A 24,467-nucleotide genomic window follows, 5' to 3' on the forward strand; every position below is an offset into this window, starting at 1 on the left:
GAGTGCTACAAGCCCAGTGTCTTGTTTTATTTTGATCACTGCCAGTTTCGTAAGTAAAGGATTAGAATCTAAAATTTTATCATTTAAAGTAGTTGTCTTTTTTTTGTACTTTTCCTGAGTATTCTTCATTTGTATCCTAAGTGGCTGACTACTCTCAGACTTAATTGAAGTAGGCAGGAATTGGAAGTATTTAACGACTGGAAAAATCAAGTGGTTTCTGAAGAAAAAGCAAAAAGCAACCTCTAGCCACTTTAAAAAGTGGACTTTCTTCAGTGGAGCTCTTGTTTATATAGCGCACATTTTCCATCCAGTGGAGTTGCTGCTTCCATTTCAGAGTAGAAAATAAGCTACTTTTGTAACATGAACTACCAAACATGTACACCAGTTCTTGTCAAAGTAAGAATTTTGGAATACATTTATTTGCAAGAAAATAAATTAAATCTTGCTGTTCATCCACTTTTTAAACATCAAATTTCACATGGATCCAGTTTTGCTATTATTTTGTGAGAAGAAAAATACAATTCCTGTATCAGTAAATTTCTGCTGCTCTCTTGGAATGCAGACATACCAAAATGCTTAATTAAGTTTACTGTAATTTTTTAATGCACCCACACCAATACTGACATTGTAAAACCAACAATATGCACAATTCAACACAAGTTGAACAGTGAATCAAATAAAGGATGGAAAATTATTTGAACATTGAATAGGTAATACCTGATTTATTTCTGCTGAGATTTGAACAAATATAAATTTTAGTATCTGTCTGTATTTTTAAGACTATTTTACTTAATTTTCCCTTTATTCTCTTCCTTTTAAGATGCTACTATACCCTTACAGTAATATTTCAGCTCTTTTTCCCAACAGTCAAGAATCCTTTATTTCAGCTCTTAAATATCTGAGCAAACATCCAATATACAGACAGAGCAGTGAAGGGGCAGAAGTCATTGTATTTCATGCTGTCATGGAGCTGAAGAGGCATCAACCTCATCTTCTCCTAGTCTAAGGACAAAATCAGTAAAACCAATCCTAAGAGATGTTTCTCTTTCACCACCAGCATCTGCCTGTTTTCTTTCCTTGACAACCAGCTTACAAACAATACTAGTATAATTACATGTTCAGAAACCCTTTTATGCTATACATGACCAATATCTATGGCTAGGTCACATAAACCTAGAATTACTTTATCCAAATCTCCAGTATGCTCCAAGAAGAATTTCTCTGGTACACAATAAAGGAGACCTGTAGTACTATATGTAGTACTATAGTACATGTACTACTATATCCTACCAGTACTATACTGGTATTCTTCATCATAACTTTGATAGAGAGGTCCTAGAAGCTACTTTTTGAAGAATTAAATCCCGTAAAAAATGGGTAGGTCCTGAATCAGCGTCAATACACTGAAGTGGAATCTGACTGAGGATTTAAGGAATAATAGAATACAGAGATTGAAAAATGTCAGTGCTTTTCCAGAACTCACTTGAATTAATAAGCAGACAGCTGACAATAAAATATTTTTAGGGAAGAGCATCTGGCTGAGGACCAGATTTCCAGAGTAGACAAAACAAATCACGAATTGCACCACTTGTACAAAATGCTGCCAAGTGTTGAGAGATCTGATTAAAAATTTTCATCATAATATGAATGACATGTACAGAAAAGATTCTGCAGAGTTCACCAGGGACTTTATTAATGCTAGCTTATTTTACATAGAGGGCTCCTGTGTGCCCAGGAATGCTAGAAGTACAGCATCCTCTTGTTTTAAGCTCTAACAGAAGTAAACTATGCTTTTCTTTCTGTATCTTGACACATTTGTGTTTTTTAGGTTAGTCATTTGTATGTTAGGATAGAATGCACTGTGTTGCATTCAACCTCTGTGTTTCTGGAAATGAAGCAATTGAGGCAAAAGATTAATTGATTAGAAAATGCCTTACTCAAAAAGTTGGTGACTTTCTCTGCAAGCACACAGAGAAAAATTGTAGTTCCCCTTCTGGTTTGCCTTTCTACACTCCAACAAGCTGCAAGGCTCTAAAGTCTTGTTTATTTTCAGTACAATTCATAGCATTGCTAGGCATAGGATCCAAATGTCTTGGCAAACCTCATATTCCCTAATATAGAATTGTGACTGGAGTAAAAGAGGCATTACTGATGAAACCTCCAGTACTGATCCCATATTCCTTCAAATACAAGCATCAAGCACAGCACAGCTAGCTGGTTGAGGGAGGTGATTGTCCCACTTCACTCCACACTGGTGCGGCCACAGTACAAAAAGGATACAAAGCTACTGGAGGATGTCCAGAGGAGGGCCACGAGGTTAATGAAGGGTTTAGAGGGGAAGAGGGTTTAGAGGAGTAGCTAAAGGCACTTGGTCTGTTCAGCCTGGAGAAGACGAGGCTGAGGGGAGACCTCATTGCAGCTAATTGCTTCCTCATTAGGGAAGGAGAAGGAGTAGGCATTGATTTCTTCTCTATGGTGACCAGTGATAGGACCCGAGGGAATGGTAGGAAGATGTTCAGGAGGAGGTTTAGGTTGGACATTAGAAAGAGATTCTTCACCCAGAGGGTGGCAAAGCACTGGAATAGGCTCCCCAGGGAAGTAGTAATGGCATCGAGCTTGACAATATTCAAGAAACATTTGGACAACGCTCTCAGGGACACAATGTGAACTTTGGGGTTGTCCTGTTCTGGGGCAGGAGTTGGACTTGGTGATCCAGGCTGTGCAGAGAGGTGGCTGAGCCACCATCCTTGGAGGCATGTAAAAAGATGGATGTGGTGTCAGGGTACAGGGTTTAGTGGTGGACACAGCAGTTAGGGTAGTGTTTGGAATTGAAGATCTTGAAGGTCTTTTCCAACCAGAATGATACTGTGATACTGTGAAATACTTAGAAAGTATGTGTGTGCTTTTTTGTGCATTTCTGTAGCTTTACAAAGATGAAATGAAGTGAAAAAAATATTCTATTTTAACTCATTCCTTCTGCAGTTTGTTTGCTTTAGCTTATTTCATGCTCTTGGAGCAGGAAATGGTTTTCCAAATTTACTGCCTGTGTTCCACTTCACACTAAGGGCCCTGTTCTGGTCTGACTGAAACAAGCTTAAACATACCACAGTGAATTTGGGTAGGTAGGTGTATTGAGCTTTTATTTTAGTGACTTTTCCTCTTTATTAACATATTAAACACTAGCTCTATCTTCAATTGAAGTACATTGTTGCACACTAAATTTGAATTTTGTTCTGTGTGTGCAATAAAATTTGAAGATTCCTTGACCCTTAAACAACACTGTGCCTCTCTTTATCTCAACAAATAAAGAAAATTGTTTTCTTCCTCTCTTTCTGCATAGCAAGGATCTAGGACTTACACTAGAAATGCCATGTTAATAAAAATAATTGTCAGTTTTGAGATCAGTCACTTTTTCTGTTGATGACTAGATTCTGCAGCTACCCCTAGACTACCAGTTAGATATCTGAGATAACAATTGCTTATTTCTTTTTGTTTAATGATGTGTGTTTTTTAATTTAAAGAAGTAAAATGCCAAGTGCCATCTGTATACAAACAGTAGTCCATCATTAACTCATATATAAAACAAAAGGCAAATAAAATAAATGTAATGATGAGGTGTTTTCAGAAGCTGTGAAGAAAAACTTTTTGTCACAATGGAATTTCCATTACATTTCAGAGAAAATCTGAGTGTTTCACATAGGGATAAAAAATAATACATAGTTACATATTCAGAATCTAGTATGATAGTTCATTCTTAGGTCAGATCCAAGAAACAAGTACTGCATCATTTGTTTAATAACATGCTCTATGTGTTCTTTCGTTATTATACCACGAATCTGAATGTATTTTTCCTTCAGCTTCCATTCTGGTAATGTCCTTAGTAGAACCTTACTCAGGTGATTAGAAAATAGGTATAATAAATCTTGACACTGGAAAAGAAATACTGTTTTTATTGATTTAATAGGTATTTTATTATACCTATTATTATTTACTTATTATTTTATTATCATTAAGGGACTTCTAACATTGAAAACAGCATTAATCCAAACTACAGATTTTCTGCTTTTTTCTTGCAAGTTTGAATGAAGTTCAGGACCTGGATCTAGAGTTTTGGCTGTACTGTGTTTCGTAGGTAGAGCAAAGTCCTAGAACAAACCTCCTTGAACTGTGGGGAGAATTCAGATTCAATCCATGTCTGACTGTTGCAGGAGAATCCATCTTTTTGTGGGCTTAAAATGTCAAAAATAATATTGTAAGATTTAGATTTTGTACAGAAATTGTCATAAAGATGTAGAAATTACAGGCTAAGGGAGTCTACCTGACTTCGAAGTGCATTTGTAATCGTAAGCAGCAACATTGCTTCAAACTGTTGAAACAGCATTTTAAGTGTGTTTTGAAAATGTACACATTTTCTTGTCAGCAAGAAGATCAATACAGTGTTGTCCAAGCTGTTCATCCATTGTTTAGCCTTTCTAGTAACAGCATTACTGTCAGCCTTGGTTGCTGAACTTAATTTAATTAAAATTTCATTCACTGTAGCAAGGATGAGGAAGTGAATCATGTCTCAGTAATGGAAATCTGGAAGAGGAAGGCTAGCAAGTGCAAGGTACTGGGTCATTTTCAGGTTTGCATTTTGAGGCAGAAGCTTTGGCCCAGGTGACTAAGACTAGACTTGTCTAAAATGTCCAGATGCCACCAAAATTAGTGGACATTAGACTGTATATATAATAGTTCAAAAATGAAGCAGTTGTTCTATACAAGGCTTATCTAGTTTCTTTCCCATGTGCTAAGTTCTTTACATAACAGTGTATTCATTAAATGCATCCTGAAAAGTTTGGCCAAGCTATGACAACAAGTTTAAAGTAGAAAAAGTTGGTGTTAGGAAAGGTTTGGTTTGTGAGAAATATACAGTTTGAGAAAAACACCGTTCTTCCATTCCTTGTGGACAGTGAATTTTTTTTTTGAAATTATCTCTTTGCATAATTATCTGTTACAGTAATAGCATGACTGAAATGCCTGGACACCCAGTCAGCCACAAAGACAATTCATTCAAGGTGCAGTACAACTGCACTAAACCCTTTCCCAGTTCCTTACATGACTAGAATCAGTAAAGGGAGTAGCAGAAGATGGCAAACAAAGACGTATGGGTGACCAAGTTATACTTTTCTTCCAATGATAGATGCATCAAAATTCAGAATCCCAAGCTGACTAATTCTCGGTGTACACCACTCTCTTGGGTCACAGAGGAAATCTTGGTTTATGGAGTTAGATTAGGAGCTGCCACCACCTCCAGCCTGTGACTCACTCCTACTGCAGCCAGTGGAGCCCAGCCTGGGAACCCAGGGAGCTTGGGTCTTGGCCTAGGCTGAGGGACCCAACTTCTACTTTCTGTTTGCAGTTCAACCAGTAGCAAAGTGCAGAACATATCCCAGAGACCAATAATACCAACTGTGTGCTAATATAGTGTAGGTTAAGAACTGATACTTTGGATGCAATGAAGCTGAGAATCACATAGAGAGATGCCTCTGCGGTTCTCCAATGCCAGCATATGCTCGTGGCTTAGTTATTCCACTCTTACACTTTTTGATGTGAAGAATGGATTGTGGTTTTAGGTTCTTATTTTTCAGTTAGTGCTTGAAGGATGGTGGATAATCTTTTCATTATATTCAGATATATTCATATAATATCCTTGTTACTAAGATTTTACTGCAGTGTTGGTAATCTTGAATTTAATATTTAAAACAAAGGAATTGTGGAAGTGCTTTGAACCAGATGATGATACACAGGTTCCTTGGTACAGCTCTGTTAATGCACTAAAGATCTAAATGACGATGTGCTTGATGTTAGTTTGGGGTTCTTGCTGAGAAGGAGTTACAGGATAGTCTCAGGGACAGTTCAAAAAACCAGACAATTATACTGAAAGAGTGAGAGGTTTAAATATAATTTGAGAAAGCATCTGATAGGAACATGCAGATATTTTTCTTTTATCCACCAAACAGAGAATTAACTTGCACTTTCTGTCTCTCAGTACTGTTGTCTGTAAAGCTGCAGATGAAGCAGTTCAATCAGTCACTAGAAAGAACAATTAAAAAAAAGTAGGAAGGAAGTTTCTGAAAGCTCTGTCCTCTTTTCATCAGTTAAGTCACTAGCCAATGCATATCCTGGGAAGAGATTATAAATCCCATCCCTACAATTTGACTTTTCTGCCAGTCCAAAATCTAGGATTAGCACAGTTGGTAGTTAGACTGGTAGTTAAAATTCTACCAGTCCCACAGTCTAGGATTAACACAGCTTTGGTAATGGGCAGTTGGTCTGATAGGGTTCTTATGCACTAGTTAGGCAACTGGGGGATCCCTAGGAATTTTTCCCTCTCCGTCTGATGCGTACTAATATGGGGAATTTTTATTTTTCTTGTAGCAGTTTATGGCTGCCTGTAATAGTGTCACAATTTTGCTCCAAAGGTGATAAGACCTCAAGAAAAGCCTTTGCCCAATTTCTTGAAATGCCTGTCAGAGCCAACTTTTTGCATGCCCACTGCTTAATTACTGTAACATTCCCGTTTGATTCTGTGGCGCCAGCAGTGAACTCTGAAGCAACTGCCTACTGAAGTGAGTCAGGGAAATTTAGGAGCTACCAGCAGTAATTTTAGCAGATGGACAAGACTGTTTTAGAAAATTAAAAAAAAAACATTACTGGTCATATCAATGTTCTTGCAAAGCCTTTCCATTGAAATGGGTCTTAATTATATTCTGGGGAAGACTTACTCGTATCTGGAGGTTTTTTTAGTAATAGGTGCCACGTTAAGCAGCATCTGTCCTTGAGCCCCAGATGCTTGTTTTTGCCTTCTATTCTGTTCACTGCCAACCCAGCTATTTTTGTGACCTGTGATAAACTTGATTCAGGAACAGAATCACAGAATCACAGAATCCTAGGGGTTGGAAGGGACCTCCAAAGATCATCTAGTCCAACCCCCCTGCCAGAGCAGGGTCACCTAGAGTACATCACACAAGAATGTGTCCAGGCAGGTTTGGAATGTCTCCAGTGAAGGAGACTCCACTACCTCTCTGGGCAACCTGTTCCAGTGCTCTGAACATATGGGTCTCTCCTGTACTTTGGTCTTAAGACACTCAGCCTACTCAGTAGCTCACCTGTGGTCTCTTCCTGTTGCTGTGCTTGGACCTACAGACCCTTGAGGTTTGTGTTCTCCCTCCAGTGTCTGGCACTCAGATCCCTTACCATAATGTAAAATTATGTTCATTCCTTCTTCCTGCTGCCACTCAAACAATGTCAGTTTGATAACCTATCTCAACAAATAGCTGTTTCCATGATATTTGAGATGGCAGTAAGGCACTGGGGATCAGAAGCTGGGTAGGAAAGGGGGAGGAGGAGCTGGAGCTGTATAGTCCGTCTTAACTACCAAAACAAATGTGTGTGATTTCTTTTACCTGTGTCAGTCAAGAGCTGCATGTTTAGTCATCTTCCTAGCTGAAAGCTGCTAGACCATAATGCATTTTTCAGTCTTTTTACCTTCTTTACCAATAAGCTGTTGTTAACCTCTCTCCCTTCCTGCTCTCATCTTAAACAGATTCTGTCTGAATTATTTTCTTTCAGCTTTTTCAGGGAGTTTGTTGTTGAAGATTTTTAAGTAGTGAAGGAGGCTCTCCACTGTATTATCAAGGACATTTTTCTCAAGTAAATTGACACATTCACTTCTGAACTGCATTAAGTTGAACAATTACATTCAAGTATCCTGTCTCCTTGCCTTTTAGCCTAAGTCAAGATACTAATTAATTTTCAACTCATATAAACCACCTTCAGAAAGACAAGCAAATGAATGTACGCAGAAAAAAAATGAAAATAACTGCAGAATGTCCTCAGATTCCTCAGAAGTGGGCCAGGATATTAGATTTTAGGGCTAGTTTTAAGTTTTCAGTAAGTTTCCAGGGAAACTATTCATTGCCCTGGAAGCCTACTCCTAAAGAAATGTGAACTGGAAAATCACTTAATGGACTACATGGAATACATTTTTCTGAGAAAAAACTGAGAAATGGGAAAGTGATTCTTAACACATAGCAAGAAGATTAATCCTTTTCCTATTCCCTGAATCTTTGTATGAAGAGAGAAGTACTGAGAAACAGCAGTAGAGGGCTGGAAGAGAAGGGTAGGTGAAGACTTCTATCCTGTAGAATCATAGAATCATAGGGGTTGGAAGGGACCTCGAAAGATCATCTAGTCCAAAGACAAAGATTGATGAAAGAATCATCAGATGTACTTTATAAATTCTTACCGGTAATTGCCAATAACTTAAATCAATAACATTGTAGTGCAATCTAATAACTGTATATTGTTACCTTCCCTCCTTGCGTTTTACTTCCCTCATCTAGAAAATGCCTTTTCCTGTGAAAAAAATGCAGACTTGAATAATAGTATATGACGTTAATAATGCTCTTTATTCTACTGCTCTACAGGGTTTCCTATACAGATGAATGATTCAGATCACTCGCTATTTCAGTATTCATTTCAAGGATGCATGCAGTTTATTCATGTGGATGATCAGCTGGTGGATTTATACGCAGTGGAGCAAGGCAAGCTGGGAAGCTTTGCCAATGTCACCATTGACATGTGTGCCATTATTGACAGGTAAGTTGCAGAGACATCACTGATACTCTCATACATTGATACACATCCTGCATATTCTGAAAACATACAGGTGGTTCTGACATTGTCAGCGATCATGTCAAGGGAGCCCTGCCTTTTTAGCAGTGGGAGCCATGCTTAGATGATGGAGATGATGGCTTCAAACTGCAGATTGTGCAGGATGAAGTGGAAAGCATATCTTCAGTCTCCTCACTGTCAGGTAGAGGAGGAGGTGAAAAGAAGTTCTTGTAAGTTGAATTCAGCCCATGGATCAATGGCTGCCTTTGCTGTCCCAAAAACTGACATCACTTTGGATAGAGGGAATTATCCCAAAAAGTCACACGTTTTGTCTGTATCTTAGGTGACTCCTACAAAGATGTTTTTGCAGATAGAAGTTGTGCTTCCTGGCTTCAGTGCCTTCTAGCTTCACTGAATTCCTCTGAGAACTAAAATAAGTCCACATGTTTGCACAAATGTGCATGTGCTCTAACTTTGTCAAAGTTCTGTCTCCACACGTATAAATGAAATTAGCGTTAACTATAATTGGCATTTGGTAGTTAGAATTGTTTTGGTTTCTGTTGAATATTTGTTTTTGTAAATGTAAACTGATTTGAAAGAAATGATCTGAAGATTCACCTAATTAAGCCTCTTCTTTTTCTGTAGTGGATAAATCTAAGCTTATTCAACAGTTTGTACAGATCCTGCTTATGCTAGTGTCTATTAGAAATAATTCCATCATCACAGTGAAATTAATCAGAATTAGGCTTTTGCAGTGTATTACAATGTAATTACAATTAACTTACAATGTACGTTAATTAGAATCAGAACGTTGCAAGACATTTTTGAAAAATAGGACTTAAGGCTTCATATATGCCAAGCAGCTTACTTGTGAAGTGAACTTCATATAGAAGTTACTATTTATAAGCTATTTATTTTTATTATTTTTATAATATACTATATTGAAATATTTCATACAATGCCATATTCCATGTGTTATATTATGTGGAATACCTTTTATTTTATTAAATATGACTATGCTTTATATGTTTCACATGCATTATATATTAGGCTTTGTTTATTTAGTTTATATATGTATATGTACAATGTCAGCATTCATAATATATTTTAATATAAATAACACTGTTTTATATATATTTGTGTATGTATGTTTTATTTCTATAAGAAAACATTCTCTTTTTCTCTGTTCTACCATGTTGGACCGTGATATCATCCTCAATATATAAATTAAAACTTTATGTCGTATATTTATGCTTTCTAAGTACTGGAAGATTGTGTTGCTAGCAGAGTAACAGCTGCCTAATCATAAGATATCAAAATAGTATAAAAATAATTTTCTTAGGGTTCTTTTTGGGGATTTTTTAAGGATTGAAATGTTACCTAGTTTGGTTTTTTTCCCATTATTTAGTTAATTTCTTTGTAATTTGTGCTTTAAAACAAACCCTTTGGCTAAAAAGTACTAATGCCAAGCTTTAGATCTGACAGGATTTTCATGGCTGTCTTACTAACATCTGCAAATCAAGAGTTTACAAGCACTTCTGTTACAATATGCCACTACATAGAAGGGTTTTTTTATGTGGCTTTCTTTTAAAAGATCCAACTACCATGTGTGCTATAGCTTCATTGCGTTTCTTTTGAAATGCCAAGATATTTGTGGCTGTGATCCTAGAATCCTCCTTATGTTTTTTAATTTACTTAGGTCTGAAACATAAAGGCTTCGGTCATCAACAACATGGTGGCCATCAACATGGTGGCCATTCGTAGCCACTCTTCAGTGAAGACCCCCACTGGGCAAAAAGATAAGCTGTACTACTGAATTATTCCTACTGCAGACTTCAGCCATTTGGTTGGGGAAAAAAACATGAGGTTGTAAGTGGTGGCATTTTTCATCATCAGCCAGAGCAGATAGTCAGGAGGGGACAGTTTTCTCTACAAGAACATGGCAGAAGGTTCTGAGGGTGCTGAGTTGTCATGTTGCACCCACCTGGACATAACTGCTTCTGAAGTCCTAGGTTCTGCCAAGCTAAACACCTGCCCTGTATGGAAAGGGTTTCTGCATTTTAGTTCCTGTATTTTAAGACATTAGAAGAATAGTCACATAACAGTATTCCACTGGTACTTGAGAGATGCAAGTTTTGAACCAGTGTCTTTTTATTTTTAGTCTTCCCCTCCTTACATGAGCATTTTGCTATTGCAAAGACTGCAAGCTGAGACCTTATTAAAAGAAACACTAAAGATAGGAAACATTATATTTTTACTAGCGGCCAAATAGTATAAATGCATATATTTTTTTCATAGAGGTATACATACGGTAACTACATGCAGTTAAAATGCTACTGAGATAAAATAATCATCCCTGTTTCTGTGTCTTCATTAACTTTAATTGTATTAGCAATGGAACTTGTATTGTTGTCACAGTGATCAACACGCTGTAGTGCTTGTGACAGGAGAGATCCCTATACACCTCCTTTACTTATCACTAACAAACTAACTTGTTGTTACAGTCCAGATGGTACAGTTGTGCTTCAGGATTTTAGCACAGGACATTGAACCCTAATTTATCCCAGCAGTCTCAGAGAGTTCTAAAAGCTTACCTGATTTTATTGTGGCTAGAATTATGGATTTTAATCATGAAAGCACAATGAAGACGTACTAAAACAGTTTCAAAATATAGTGTCCAATCTGTTGTTGCAGATTATGCAGAACAGATGCCAATTTTAACAAAAATCTCTGTGTACCGTAGGAGATTAAATGATAGAAATGTAGGAAAAAAAGGCAGTACCAAGAATTTTCATGTATCTGCTTCTGTGTATTATGAATGTGTAAACTGTGATTCCCATTGTAATAAAGTGAGATGAATTAGAAGCCATTTTTTTATAATAATTTCATTTTATAGAATTAATGTAAGTAATCAGATATGTGTGGCAGAACATATCTGGGTGATTATTGCTCACCTGCTGTGGTTATATGTGGTATGACAGAGTGCCAGCATTCAGCTTTAATAACCACATTCTCTACAGTCTATGTGATTGCCAATCAAATTTTAAAATAATTAATTTAAATAACAAAACACAGAAAGCATATTGGTATATGAAAACGGTCACAATGTAACTGGCAGCAAGACAGAATTTCTTTGGAATTAAAAATCATCATTGCAAATAGCCGTAAAATACTTCAATTCTGGCTCTTTACATGGACTTCAGGCCTTGCTCTCTGTTCTCCTCCTCCCTCTTGCAGTTCAGTGGTGAGGTGGTCAGTGAGGAACAAACAGACATCATCACGTAGTACCGTGCATGAGTCAGATGATGTACCAGTGATGTACCAAACCTGCTTTACAGCTGAGCTGTTCCCAAGACAAGTTCACAAAAAGAAAGTAATTTAGGACAGGGGAAGAGCTGAAAGCATGCCCTCACTTCAGCCTGCAGGTCGAGGGAGAAGATTCTCCCCTTCTACTCCCTTCTTGTGAGACCCCATCTGGAGAACTGTGTTCAGCTCTGGGGCCCCCAACACAGGAAGGACATGGGCTTGTTGGAGCGAGTCCAGAGGAGGGCCACAAAGATGATCAGAGGGCTGGAGCACCTCTGCCATGAGGACAGGCTGAGAGCATTGGGGTTGTTCAGCCTGGAGAAGGGAAGGCTCTGAGGAGACCTTATAGCAGCCTTCGAGTACCTGAAGGGGGCCTAAAGGAAAACTTGGGAGGGGATTAGAGGATGATGGTAACAGTTTTAACCTGAAATGGTGTTGATGTAGGTTAGATATTAGAAAGAAATTTTGGTGAAACACTAGAACAGGTTGCCCAGAGAAATTGTGGATGCCCCCTCCCTGGAAGTGTTCAAGGCCAGGTTGGATGGAGCTTTGAGCAACCTGGTCTAGTGGAAGGTGTCCTTTCCTATGGCAACGGGGTTGAAACTAAATGATCTTGAAGGTCTCTTCCAATCCAAACCATTCTGTGAGTCTATGTTTCTGGTTCTATGGCTGAAAGCCACTTCCTACATATACTTTCTCCCTCTCCTCTCCCTCTACCCACTTCTCTTGCAACCATGCAAACTTTTGATGTGAAAATGGAGCTGAAAGTTGCCTTTTAACTAGAGAGAGTCAAGCGCATTTACTTCATAATCCATCTCAGTCCAGAAAAGTGACTTTGTAGACAGATTATAGCTCAGATGACAGTGACAGTGCTTTTAATGTTGTGACGCTTGTCCCCTATATACCTGAGTGTGACAACTGGGCTGCAAACTCTACAGAGCAGGCCACATATTAAGAATGGTTTAATTACCTTTCCTGTCATATTATATATTCTGCAATTCTCTCACATTTAAAAAAGAGAAGGAAACATTGCAAAAATAGGGGAAAAGTAGCTATGAGAAATACCAACAAATTGAATTATTTGAGTTTTCCCATTTGTTCACAAACTTTTTCCCTTGCATGCAGCTGGAAGAAATTTGAGAACCTGCAGAACACAGCAAACAGTGATTCCAATGAGAATTAAAATATATGTTATTTTAGAGATAAGATACGGATATAGTAATAATTGCTGGACTGGAGATGTCTATGCACCACTTAGATATCTTCAAGAAATTCGCTGAACCTTCCAGCTGTCATTAGTTAGAAGGAAGCTGACAAGACAGCAGTACAAGTGCAGATTTTGTAAATAACCTTTTGGGCCCACAGACTATTCAAGTGAATTGTTGTAAGCTGGTTTTCAAATCAACCTTCCTTAGGGATTTAATGTTTTGGTGACAATGGTAGCATGGAATTTATTATAAACTTTACTCAGAAAAGTATTTTTCATTTGATTATTTATCGAAGGTCAGCCTACTCCTTTCTGATCTTGCAAGAGGGCCGTAATCTTAAGTCAGTTGGAGCTGTGCCATGCCCTTGAGTTCTACAATAAAGGAAAATCAAATTCTTTTCAATGTAAAAGTAGTTTTTAAAATATAAAAATTCCCATTCTGTGTCATTCTAAAACAACTGAATGTAAGCTGCACATGGAAATAATATTTGATATTCATTATGATACCAATAGTGATAACAACTAATTAGTCAAGTAAAGTCTGAAATTAACAAAGAAGAGGAAGGGCACAGTTTCTGTTTTAAGTAAGGGTCATTTTTTGGAGTGCTTATTGCAATAATTATGTTAGTAAAGCTAGGAAATAAGTTGGGGAGGAACAAAACCATAGTCTTTTCAGAGGTTTAGGATTCATTGCACTCTGTCTGAAGATAAAATGAGCGGAATACATGAAAGTATGACTTGCTTAAATGCTAAAAAGTTTTAATTTGAAACAGAAGTATGTGCAGGGAACCAACATGTGAAGTGAGTGCACATGTTCTTCCATGGAAGCGGTGAAAGATGATGTTTACTTTCATTTCCATAGTTCAGCAAGGACTATAATCATGCTAGGGTCTAGATGAGAGAGCCTAAAAAGTGAAAAAAAAAGAAAATTATGCTGATTAGATTGTGGAAGCTGCCACAGGGGGGGAAAAAAGAAAAAAAGAAGAAAAAAAAAAAAGCAGCACTGAGGGATGCAGTAGGACTGCATGGACAGAAGGAAGAAAATGTATAATTTTGCCAGTGTGAAACAGTATGAGTAATGACCCAGCCTATTAAATAACTTAATAGTGTAATCCATAGCTGTTTCAGTAAGTTAGAACAGTTTGAAATGCAGATGGCTTGATTACTATTTTTTGCTTATGTCTTTGCAATGTTCTTTTTCTTTAGTCACTTTAACTTATATTACACAGGTTACAGTAGTTAATAGCATTCTTATGAGACTCTTCGAAGTCACTGTGTGAGTTATGTATAACCTTGTAGGTGATGCCTAAACATTTTGAAATCTCCAAAATCCTCAGTTATTCTTTGTCTTGTATTTAATCCTTGATAAACTCTTCAGAGATAGGAAAAAATATCTTGGTCATTTTAACTTTAATAAATATTAATCCATCTTTCAATTATGAAAAATGTATGCTGATGAAATAATTTTCTAGAGCAAGTGGATTATTTGTTCAGAAAAATATTTGTTCTTGCTAAAACAAAAGTTAAGACAGTAAACATGTAGGTTTATTACTAAGGAGGAGTAGTATGTCTAGCAGAGTTCTGGACAATCAAGACAGCTACAGGGTTGGTTTCTGCCAAGACCTGAGAGAAGAGTAACAGCTCTGGGTTTTTCCTTGGGAGCAGAGTGGCATTAGACACTTCAGGGACACCCAGAAGCTGAGCCCAGTGCCTGGCCACCAAGGGTGGGCACGGCCCTTGGGACCTCCTGGGCACAGAGGGTCTGCCTGGGGCCAACACCCCAAAGGCTTTCCTCCCAGGGGTCCTGGCTCAGGGGCAGTGGGCAGGGCCTGTGGTGGGCAGAGTCACCCCCACATCACAATGTCATCACCAAGCAACACAGCCATCACAATGCCCCAGGGCAGTATAAAAGGGGGCATCCACCTGTGTTCCACTGTCACAGCTGGCCTGGGGGCAGCCTGAGACATCTGAGAGCAAGTCCTTGAGGAGCTGAGGGAATTACTTGGAAGGGGTTGGCGGAGGAAGACTGGAGGCTGGACAAAGATGCTGAAGATTCTCTGCTGCAAGAGCACCTCCAGGTAGGACCTTTGAATCCCATCTGAGGGACAGAAATCCTTTTCAGCTGGATAGCCATGACCAGACCAAGAGAGTGCTTTCTTGAGGAGCACTGCAGAGCTTGCCATCCTCATCCCCTGTGGAGCCAGGGCAGAAGCTGTAAGAAATGGGATGCAGAGATGTTGCCAAGGGTCACAGTGCTTTGGAACAGCCACTGCTGTCCTGCTAGCTGCGGGAAGGATTGTTGTCCCAAGGTCAATCAGGCTCGGGTCCTTTTGCCACCCTGGAAAGCCCCTGAGATGGCTCCAGGTTGAGGGAGAGCAGGCCTGGAAGGCGTGACCAGCCAGTGGGAGGAGGAGGCAGGTCTTGCTCACATGCTCAGGGAGCAGCCGATCACCAGCTCTGCTGGGGTCAGGAAGGAATTTTCCCCCAGGGCAGATTGGCCCTGGTCCCCGGGGTTTTTTTGCCTTCCTCTGCAGCACTGAGCATGACCCCTTGCCAGGGCTCCTCTGGCCCGTTTTGTGAGGTCACTGCCTGCTGCTCATGCTCCACGACTGTGGCCTCTGGTGCCCTGCAGCTGGGGGGGGAAGGCTTTTTTCCCCCCACAGAGGCCCAGCAGCTGTCTGGGGGGCTTTTTGCCTTCCTCTGCAGCACTGAGCCTGGCCCCTTGGCAGGGCTGCTTTGGCCAGGTGCCTGCTGCTCCTGCTCCATGAAGGTGGGCCTGGTATCCAGCATCCAGGTGGAGGGAGCTTTCTAGACCCCCAGGGTGGACCCCCAAGCATGGCCCCACAGGGGCTGCAGCTTTTCCTGTGTAGCATTGAGCACAGCACCTTGTCAGGGCTCCTCTGGGCCCTTTCGGCTCAGTTCTCACCTGCTGCTCTTTTAGGTGTTCAGAAGATTGTAGAAATGTATGGCCTAGAAATATTTCAAATCAGAACACACATGTCTGTAATAATGAAGAGATAACTTAATATACAATTCCTTCTGCCAACAGTGCTTATGTATTTTATCCAACAACACAATGCATAACTAACACTGTATTTAGACACATAATATGATTAGTTGGTGACCACAGGATAAGTGAGGAGAGGCTCAGTTTTTCCATTGCTGCTTGTGTAAACTTTACGTGATGAAGCAGGTAGATGGTGCTTTTCTGTGTAACTTTCACTGTAGGTACATAAATAGTTTTGGGGTTACATGGTGGTTGACCAAGAGGGCATGTAAACATGATGTTGAACAGGGATTTGAGCTCTGCTAGTTGAGTTCCAGAACAGAGGTTGTAGGGAGGTGGTTGTCAGCCCCTTATCTCAAGTAAATAACAGTAAGAATGGCCTGAGGTTGCACCAGGGGAGGTTTAGACTAGACATTAGGAAAAATTTCTTTTCTGAAAGAGTAGTCAGGTGCTGGAATGGGTTGCCCAGGGAGGTGGTGGAGTCACCATCTCTGGAGGTATTTAAAAACCATGTAGATGAGGTACTTCAGGGCATGCTGTAGTGGGCATTTTTTATTATTATTATTTATAGCACCCTTCCAGTACCTGATGGGGGCCTATAGAAAAGATGGAGAAGGACTTTTTACCTTGGTATGTAGTGATAGAATGAGGGGTAATGGTTTTAAGCTGGAAGGCTGTAGAATTAAGTTAGATATTTGGAATAAATTCCTTGGCGTAAGAGCGGTGAGACACTGGCACAGGTTGCCCAGAGGAGTTGTGGATGCCCCTTCCCTGGAAGTGTTCAAAGCCAGGTTGGATGGGGCTTTGAGCAACCTGGTCTAATGGAAGGTGTCCCTGCACGTGCACGGTGGTTGGAACTAGGTGATCTTAAAGGTCCTTCTAACCCAAACCGTTCTATGATTCCATTATATTTTATTTTATTTTATTTTATTTTATTTTATTTTATTTTATTTTATTTTATTTTATTTTATTTTATTTTATGGTAGAGGAGGTTGGTGGTTGGATTCAGTGGTCTTAGAGGTGTTTTCCAACCATGACAAAATTGTGATTTTGTGATTATTTTGGATAGATTGAAAGCTGTTGCACAAGTTTATTATTATAAATATGCACTCTACTGAGTCTGCATGTTTCTGTTGTATGTCAAATTAAAGGCAGGTGACAATTCTTGATGGGAAACTGAGTTAAAACCTAACCACTTTTTTTCTGAGAATCTGGAAAGAATTAAACTCCTTGGAGGATTGCATGTCAGTTGCTACTTGCTTAATCCTTGATCCCTTTCTGGAAGGATAATTTGAATGAAGTAACTAATACAAACCTGTAGCTTTCAGTAAAAAGACCTTCATTCATTCCCTGTAAATGCCACCAATAGATTTAGATTAGCTGTTTTAAAGAGGAGTGTAGGGAAAGGAAGTGAATATTGAATAGCCATCTAGATCAGGAGAGAGATGAAAAGGATTGGATTTCAACAGAAGGAAAATACTTGATCTGTGCAATAAATGTGTTCTATTTTTCCTGGTAGAATATATGAACAATTAAATAAATGTAAGGATGGGTCTTACCTGAATGATCCCAAAAGAAAGTAATTAAAACCTATTTTTGCAAGACCTCTTTCAGAGAAATGCTTGGTGGAACAAGCCCTTCTTTATAATTGTAGGATATTTGCTGTGAAGTATATCTGTCACAAAAAAAACCCACATAGTTAACACTTTTTTTGCCAAGAAGCAGAGTTTTTTTGTCAGTTCTATACTTGAATTGTTCACAACAAAATTTTCATTGGCACTAATTGCTTGCTATTTATGTTAAATAAAACTAATAGTTTTGATGAAGAAGATGAAATTTTCAGGAAGCTACCTAGGAGACATCACAGTAATGAAAAAATGGTGAAAACATACTTATTAGTGGGACCTACAGGAAAGCTGGGGAGGGACTTTTTACAAGGACATGTAGTGAGAGAACAAGGGGTAATGGCTTTAAGCTGGAAGAGGAGAGATTTAGGTTAGACATTAGGAAGAAATTAGTTTGTGTGAGGGTGGTGAGACACTGGAACAGGTTGCCCAGAGAAGTCATGGATGCCCCCTCCCTAGAAGTGTTCAAGGCCAGGTTGGATGGGGCTTTGAGCAACCTGGTCTAGTGGGAGGTGTCCCTGCCCATGCAGGGGGGGTTGGAACTAGGTGATCTTAAAGGTCGTTCCAACCCAAACCATTCTGTGATTCCATTATGAGGGCTGTGGTTTGTGCTGTTGAACTAAACCTTTCAATTAAACTAATTAAGGCAACATTTTGAAGAACCAGCAAAATAGCCCATAAAATTATTGTGGGAGACTAAGAAATGCAGACATTTAAAAAAAGCTGTAATAAATAAAGCTGTATTAAATAATGGGCATAGTCAGAGCTATGACAAGAGAGTTATTTAGGTGGGAATCAGTTTGATTATGAATTTTCCAACTGGCAGCAGAGGAAGCTGTGTAGCATGCAAGCCTCCTCAGCTCCTTCTTTCCCTCTCAGTTGATTGTGGTGGGAGCAACAGGTTCCAGTTCTGTCTCAGACTACCAACCTATCCAGACAGAAATGTCTGCCCTGTTAATTGCCTGTGTGGTTGTCATCTGTTAGTTGCCTAATAAATTATCCTCTCAGGAAAATGCAGAAGCCCTACAGAAATACCTTACAGGCCAACTTCTGTCCATAGGCTGGAATTTGGACTCTGCTGAATGTAGGTACCCTACATTAACTCCACACCTAATTTTGCCATATCTGGCATATCTATTAAAAAAAATATCTGTAAAAGAACTATCAGTGTAAACTAGCCAAAGCAGAAGGAAAGCCAAGGAAACCTGTGTAGATGCTTTGATGTTAGGCTTAGGACGAAGGAGAGCAACAGATTATCATACTAACTGTCTTAGTTTCTGATTTCTAGGAACAGCATACATATGATGCCTTTGCATTTTACATTGGCAGCAATTGGTATTTCTTTCAATCAGTGTATACATTCACAACTGTCTACAAGGATCCTTAGATCAAGAATTTAAACTGAACTGACATAAGAAAAGGAGGCATTTTCTCTAAGGCATTACAGACTTAAGACCTATAGGGAGATTTTTTGTGCCTTCGAAAAAAATCTGATTCTTATTTCTTGAAAATATAATTGTTGCTTATAGGCTTGTTGCATTTGTCTGTTGCCATGCATTCAGCCAATGACATCTCTATTTTTCTGTCATTGTGATACGTTTCATTGTTAAGACAGACTTAGATAGCAGCAGTTAATTTCCCATCAACATTTTATTTTGGCACCTAATAGTTGCTCTATCAATCAGAACTGATAAAGTCTAGGGGAAAGAATACAACAGTTTTCATTGATCCTTCTTAGCATTTTCATGTCACAACATTATGATGGTTGGGACTAATCTGTCTGACACTATGATTTTCATATAATCAGTGTTAGGAACTCTTGTAGATCGTTGTTAAAAAATTGATTGAAACAAGTTAATAGCAGGATTTATTTGGTTGATTTGTATCAGTCCATCCTTATTCTCTTGCAGATTTACAAAGCAGTCATTTCTAAGGCAACGTTGTAAAATGCTATTCAGAAATATTGACTGAACTGTGATTGACACATTAACTACTGCTTACTGTACTGTGATTGCAGGGGAAGTGTTTTAGATATTTTTTTAGCATAACTAGTGTATTATATGAGATATAATAGGTTCTTTTTTTTAAAGTTTGAATCATCAAAAAGCTCCTGTTGCATTATATGGGAAGTCATAATCTAACAGGAAAGTTTACTTCCATGTGGAAATGCTATGCAAAATTGTCTTTCTTAGTTCATTTTCATATAGTTTATGAACAAGAAAACAAGAAAATAGTCTGAAATAGATTGACCTGTATATGAGTCAAGTAACATGTAACATCATAAATCCTTTTAAGGAAAGATCCTCAGTGTTATCTAACTGTCAGTGCTGTAAATTCTCATTTCACTCAGCTTCACAGTTTTTAAGGGTTTCTAATTTTTCACTTAACATGTTTACTTTTGTAAAATCCCTACTGACCCATCTTCCCAGATTTCTGTTAAGTATTGAATACCTTTCAGATCAAATTCCTAAGGTTTATGAGGTTGAAAAGTTGTCTAGACATTACACAGATGATGATACTTGTCAATTTGTACACATGCACAGGACAGTCTTTGACTGAACCTGTCTATTAACTTCCTCTTCTGTTAATCAAAGCTGGAAATTCACTGTTCAGTTTTAGGAAAGGTAGCTGTTATTTTCAAGCATATTTACTTTCCTCTGGTGGCTTCTCATTTTCACTCAGGATCAGTCATAATATCAAAAGCTAATTACACCAATGTTTAGTCAGATAACCCCTTCTGACACATTTGGGTTGTGTGTTTAGTTATTTACATAGTATTTTTGAACTTGCCATCCTAATTTTTCATACTTAGTATTACATTGGTGATTGTCAGCATGTTCCAAGTGATGAATGTTTCACTGACAATTTTTCCAAAAATGGCAGAAAATAAATTATGACCTTTTCCCTTTGACTGTAGCTCCCTGTCACTGTTTGACTCAGGATTGACAGCAATGCTCTCAGTCCACTCCCCCTGCCACCTAAGTATGGAAGGAGAGAGAGAATGAGGAGAGAGACACTCTGGACTGAAAACTAAATTACACAGCTTTAATCAAATATAATGATAAAGGAAAATATATACAATTATATACAAATGTGTCCAGGAAGTGTACAAAATCCCTATTGCCTCCCCCCACCCCCAGCAACTCCTACAGCACTCTCCTGAGCTGCGAACAGTCCCAAAAAATCCTGGACTTCTGCTGGAGAAAGCAGAGAGTGATGAGGGTCATGAGAGCTCGAGCCTGGGGGTCGATGGTGATGGATGGACGGAGTCCTCCCCGGACGCTGGCCATGGATGGAAGAGAAGGGAAGAAGAAGAAGGAAGGAAGTTGTCTTCTGTGATCTCTGACCTTCCTCTGAGCTTACGTAGATGGAATGGAATATCTCTGGCCAATTTTGCTGTCTGTCTAACTCAGTCTTCTATGGGGGGGTCATAGATCTCCCTGTAATGTCTGAGCTGGCAGGGCAAAGACATGACTTTGGAGTCCCAGCAATTACAAAAACATCCAGCTGTTATCAGTCCAAGCTGGAACACTTTGCTACTAGTTTAAAAGAAAGCTTACTGAAGGAAAAAAATCAGTAAAAGGAAAAGTAGCTTAATTCTAGCTCAAACCAGGACACTCCCTCTCCTTCATCTGCTTACATAGTAGCAACATCGTATATCTTATTTATGCAGTCTTATTTTGCCTGTTCTGAAGGCCTTGATTGTTCTTACCTCCTAAAAATGCCTTTATATCTGTCATATTGACTCTTCTCTTTACAAATTGTATATAATATATTCTTCTCCATTTCTTATGACTTACTATTTTTCTCTCTGCTATAGTTTGTTATTTACTGTGTAACTATTACTTATCTGAGTGGTACATTTAATAATGCAGTTTGTATGAAATGTGCTCTGCAAAGTGTAGTTGCTTTGTATTGTCCCATAAAAGTACATAGTAGTTGTCTTTGAACAGTATAATTATGTTTTGAAAGAACTAAAGTTCCTGATTCAATATAAATGTATAATGCTACTATTTGATGTTAGAAATATATTCGAACACACAGAATTTTGTCCTTGAAAAATATGCTTTCTCCTTTTTTAATACTACCAGTCACCTTCATGTATTATTTAAAATAAGAGATGTATATAAAGCTCATTTATTTTATTCTACCAAAGTACAAGCAGCAAAGGAAAATACAGTTACTAATCACAGTAATGTGAAATATTTATATCTTTGTTGAAATCAGTAATTTATTATCCTAAAATATGAGAAGAAGGGAAGGGAAGGGAAGGGAAGGGAAGGGAAGGGAAGGGAAGGGAAGGGAAGGGAAGGGAAGGGAAGGGAAGGGAAGGGAAGGGAAGGGAAGGGAAGGGGGCAGGGTGGGAGGAAGGAAGGAAGGAAGGAAGGAAGGAAGGAAGGAAGGAAGGAAGGAAGGAAGGAAGGAAGGAAGGAAGGAAGGAAGGAAGGAAGGAAGGAAGGAAGGAAGGAAGGAAGGAAGGAAGGAAGGAAGGAAGGAAGGAAGGAAGGAAGGAAGGAAGGAAGGAAGGAAGGAAGGAAGGAAGGAAGGAAGGAAGGAAGGAAGGAAGGAAGAGGGGTGAGCTGAGGAGTGTTTAGAACTTTGAAAAGTGAGCTGTTTGCAGGCATAAAAAGCAGAATTGGAACTTGAGAGACTTGAATAGTGCTTTATCTTGTCTACACAGTACTGCTGCTTGTATTACAGACTTTACTGGTTTTGCCGTACAGAGTGACAGTGACTTGTAGCTGTAGAAATCTCAGGTCAGGATAAACAGTAAATTGACTTTGTAAATATGAAACTAGATTTTTAAAGTGGGCAGATATATATGCCACATATATGCTGTTTAAATGGTTTAAGCACAAGGTAAATCCTTGGGGCAGAGGGTGGAGGGTTGTTCATGGCAAAGAAAATGGGCTTTCTGCATCAGTGAATCCTATATGATCAATATGTTTCTTTAAGTGAGAAAAAAAAAAAACAACAAAGTAAAATCTACTCTACTCTAAAGCTATAAAACAGGAAACAAGTTGCTTTATATAAAATGCATTGTAATTTGGTGAATGTCTAAAATAGCATACTGTGTAAGTTGTTCCCATTACAGTTTAAATTGGGAAGGGCACATGGGAAAATTGTGAGTTTAATATCAAAGAAGAAAGCCCTCAAGAGCTCTGGTGCTGGTAAGAAATCTGTCTTTATTTCTGGAAAGACCCTTCAGATAAATTTCTCTCTCCCCCAAGAGTAGATGATTGTTGACAGGAGCTACAGATTTTGTCAGTTGTGTTGAATGTGCTTCTAACTGCTATTTTGTGTATATGAATAGTGGTCATAGAGTATTAATTATCAATTTTCAGCTCCTATAGGAATGAGCTCTAAATTCCTTCATTCTATTGTATATACATTTTAGACAAATGGTAGGCTTGGGCCAGTAAAGGTAAAAGGAAAGTCCTTTAAACAGAGAGAAGTGGGAAAGGCCATAAACACTATTAAATTAATTTTTAAAGGTTGTCATGTTTTTGTCTCCAGAATGATTGGCAGAAATTAAAGTAACAGAATAGTGATATGTCATAACTTTTTCATGATACATATTTTTCATGATCCTTGCAATGACATTCCACAAATACTGGTATAAAGACATGTTAATAGAAATACAGAAACCCTTACATCTAGGCTATGCATCTTTTTTTAAGATCCCAGCAACTCTACCACATTATAGAACTGGAGTTCAAATATAAATGTCAAATTTTGGTGGCTTAAGTTGATTTTCATAGTTTACTTCTAGCTTGATGTTGAGAAGACACAAAAAAGCATTTTGACAGACACTGATTACACAGTCCACTCATCCTCTGGATCTGTTTTCCTCTCACATTCTGTTTACTCAGGTCTTTTACTTCAATTTCTTTGAACTATATTGATGTAATTCACAAAGTCAAAAAAGATGCTGTCTGCTAGAATGTAATCATTATATTATTCAATGTAAAAAAGTACAATGGGAGTCTATCATAGGAATATACATGTATCTTCATATGATCTTTGAATTAATCAAGAAAATTTGTAATAAGTTGAAAAGTAACCTAGCTGCCATGAGTAGTTTTTAGTGGATGGCGCTTGTGCATGTAGCACAATTATTCTGTCATTTATCTTGGAGATTGTGAGAGCTGTTAATGGCTGATTACCAGAAGGAAATACTTTAATATCAAGCAGTGCAATAGAATATACATGCTCATGCTATAGACCCTTCTGTCTTTACTTGACTGGTAGGGGTAGTATTACTTGAGAACTTCATTTTTGCTCATTTTTCCAAGGCATAGCTCCTTGGAATTAAGGCAAATTCAGTGACTGTGGGAACCAAAGGAAAAGATTGCCATAGATTATGGTAAAAATTAAAATGACATAGCTAAAGCACCGTGCATTACAGAAAATAGTAAGTTTTATGACAGGAATACTTCATCAATAGTGCCTTCTCTTGTTTTCTTATTTTTTAAAAGACAAAATTATTCCAAGACATAGAAAGCCTTCATGTAATTATTCCCTACTGATTAATTTTCTTTACAGTTAAAAGTATGTATCGTAAGTCTGAATTTTTCTAGCTTCACCTTGAAGCTTTCAGATGTCAGTACCACTTTTGTACCCAATGCAGAAGAAAGGTTCTCCTCAAAAATTTTATCATCATACA

The 24,467-nt window shown here is 38.4% G+C and overlaps 1 protein-coding gene across 1 annotated transcript in view; it reads left to right on the top strand.

The window, feature by feature from the left end:
* Positions 1-24,467, top strand: part of CNTNAP2 (contactin associated protein 2) — a 1,111,126-nt gene that overhangs the window by 660,435 nt on the left and 426,224 nt on the right. The window contains exon 10 of the mRNA XM_051611595.1: positions 8,469-8,640. Within this exon, the coding sequence (XP_051467555.1) occupies positions 8,469-8,640 (172 nt within the window). The remainder of the gene's footprint in view (positions 1-8,468; positions 8,641-24,467) is intronic.

This window comes from Apus apus, chromosome 2 (genome assembly GCF_020740795.1).
Source record: "Apus apus isolate bApuApu2 chromosome 2, bApuApu2.pri.cur, whole genome shotgun sequence".
In the NCBI taxonomy this organism is placed as follows: Eukaryota; Metazoa; Chordata; class Aves; order Apodiformes; family Apodidae; genus Apus; species Apus apus.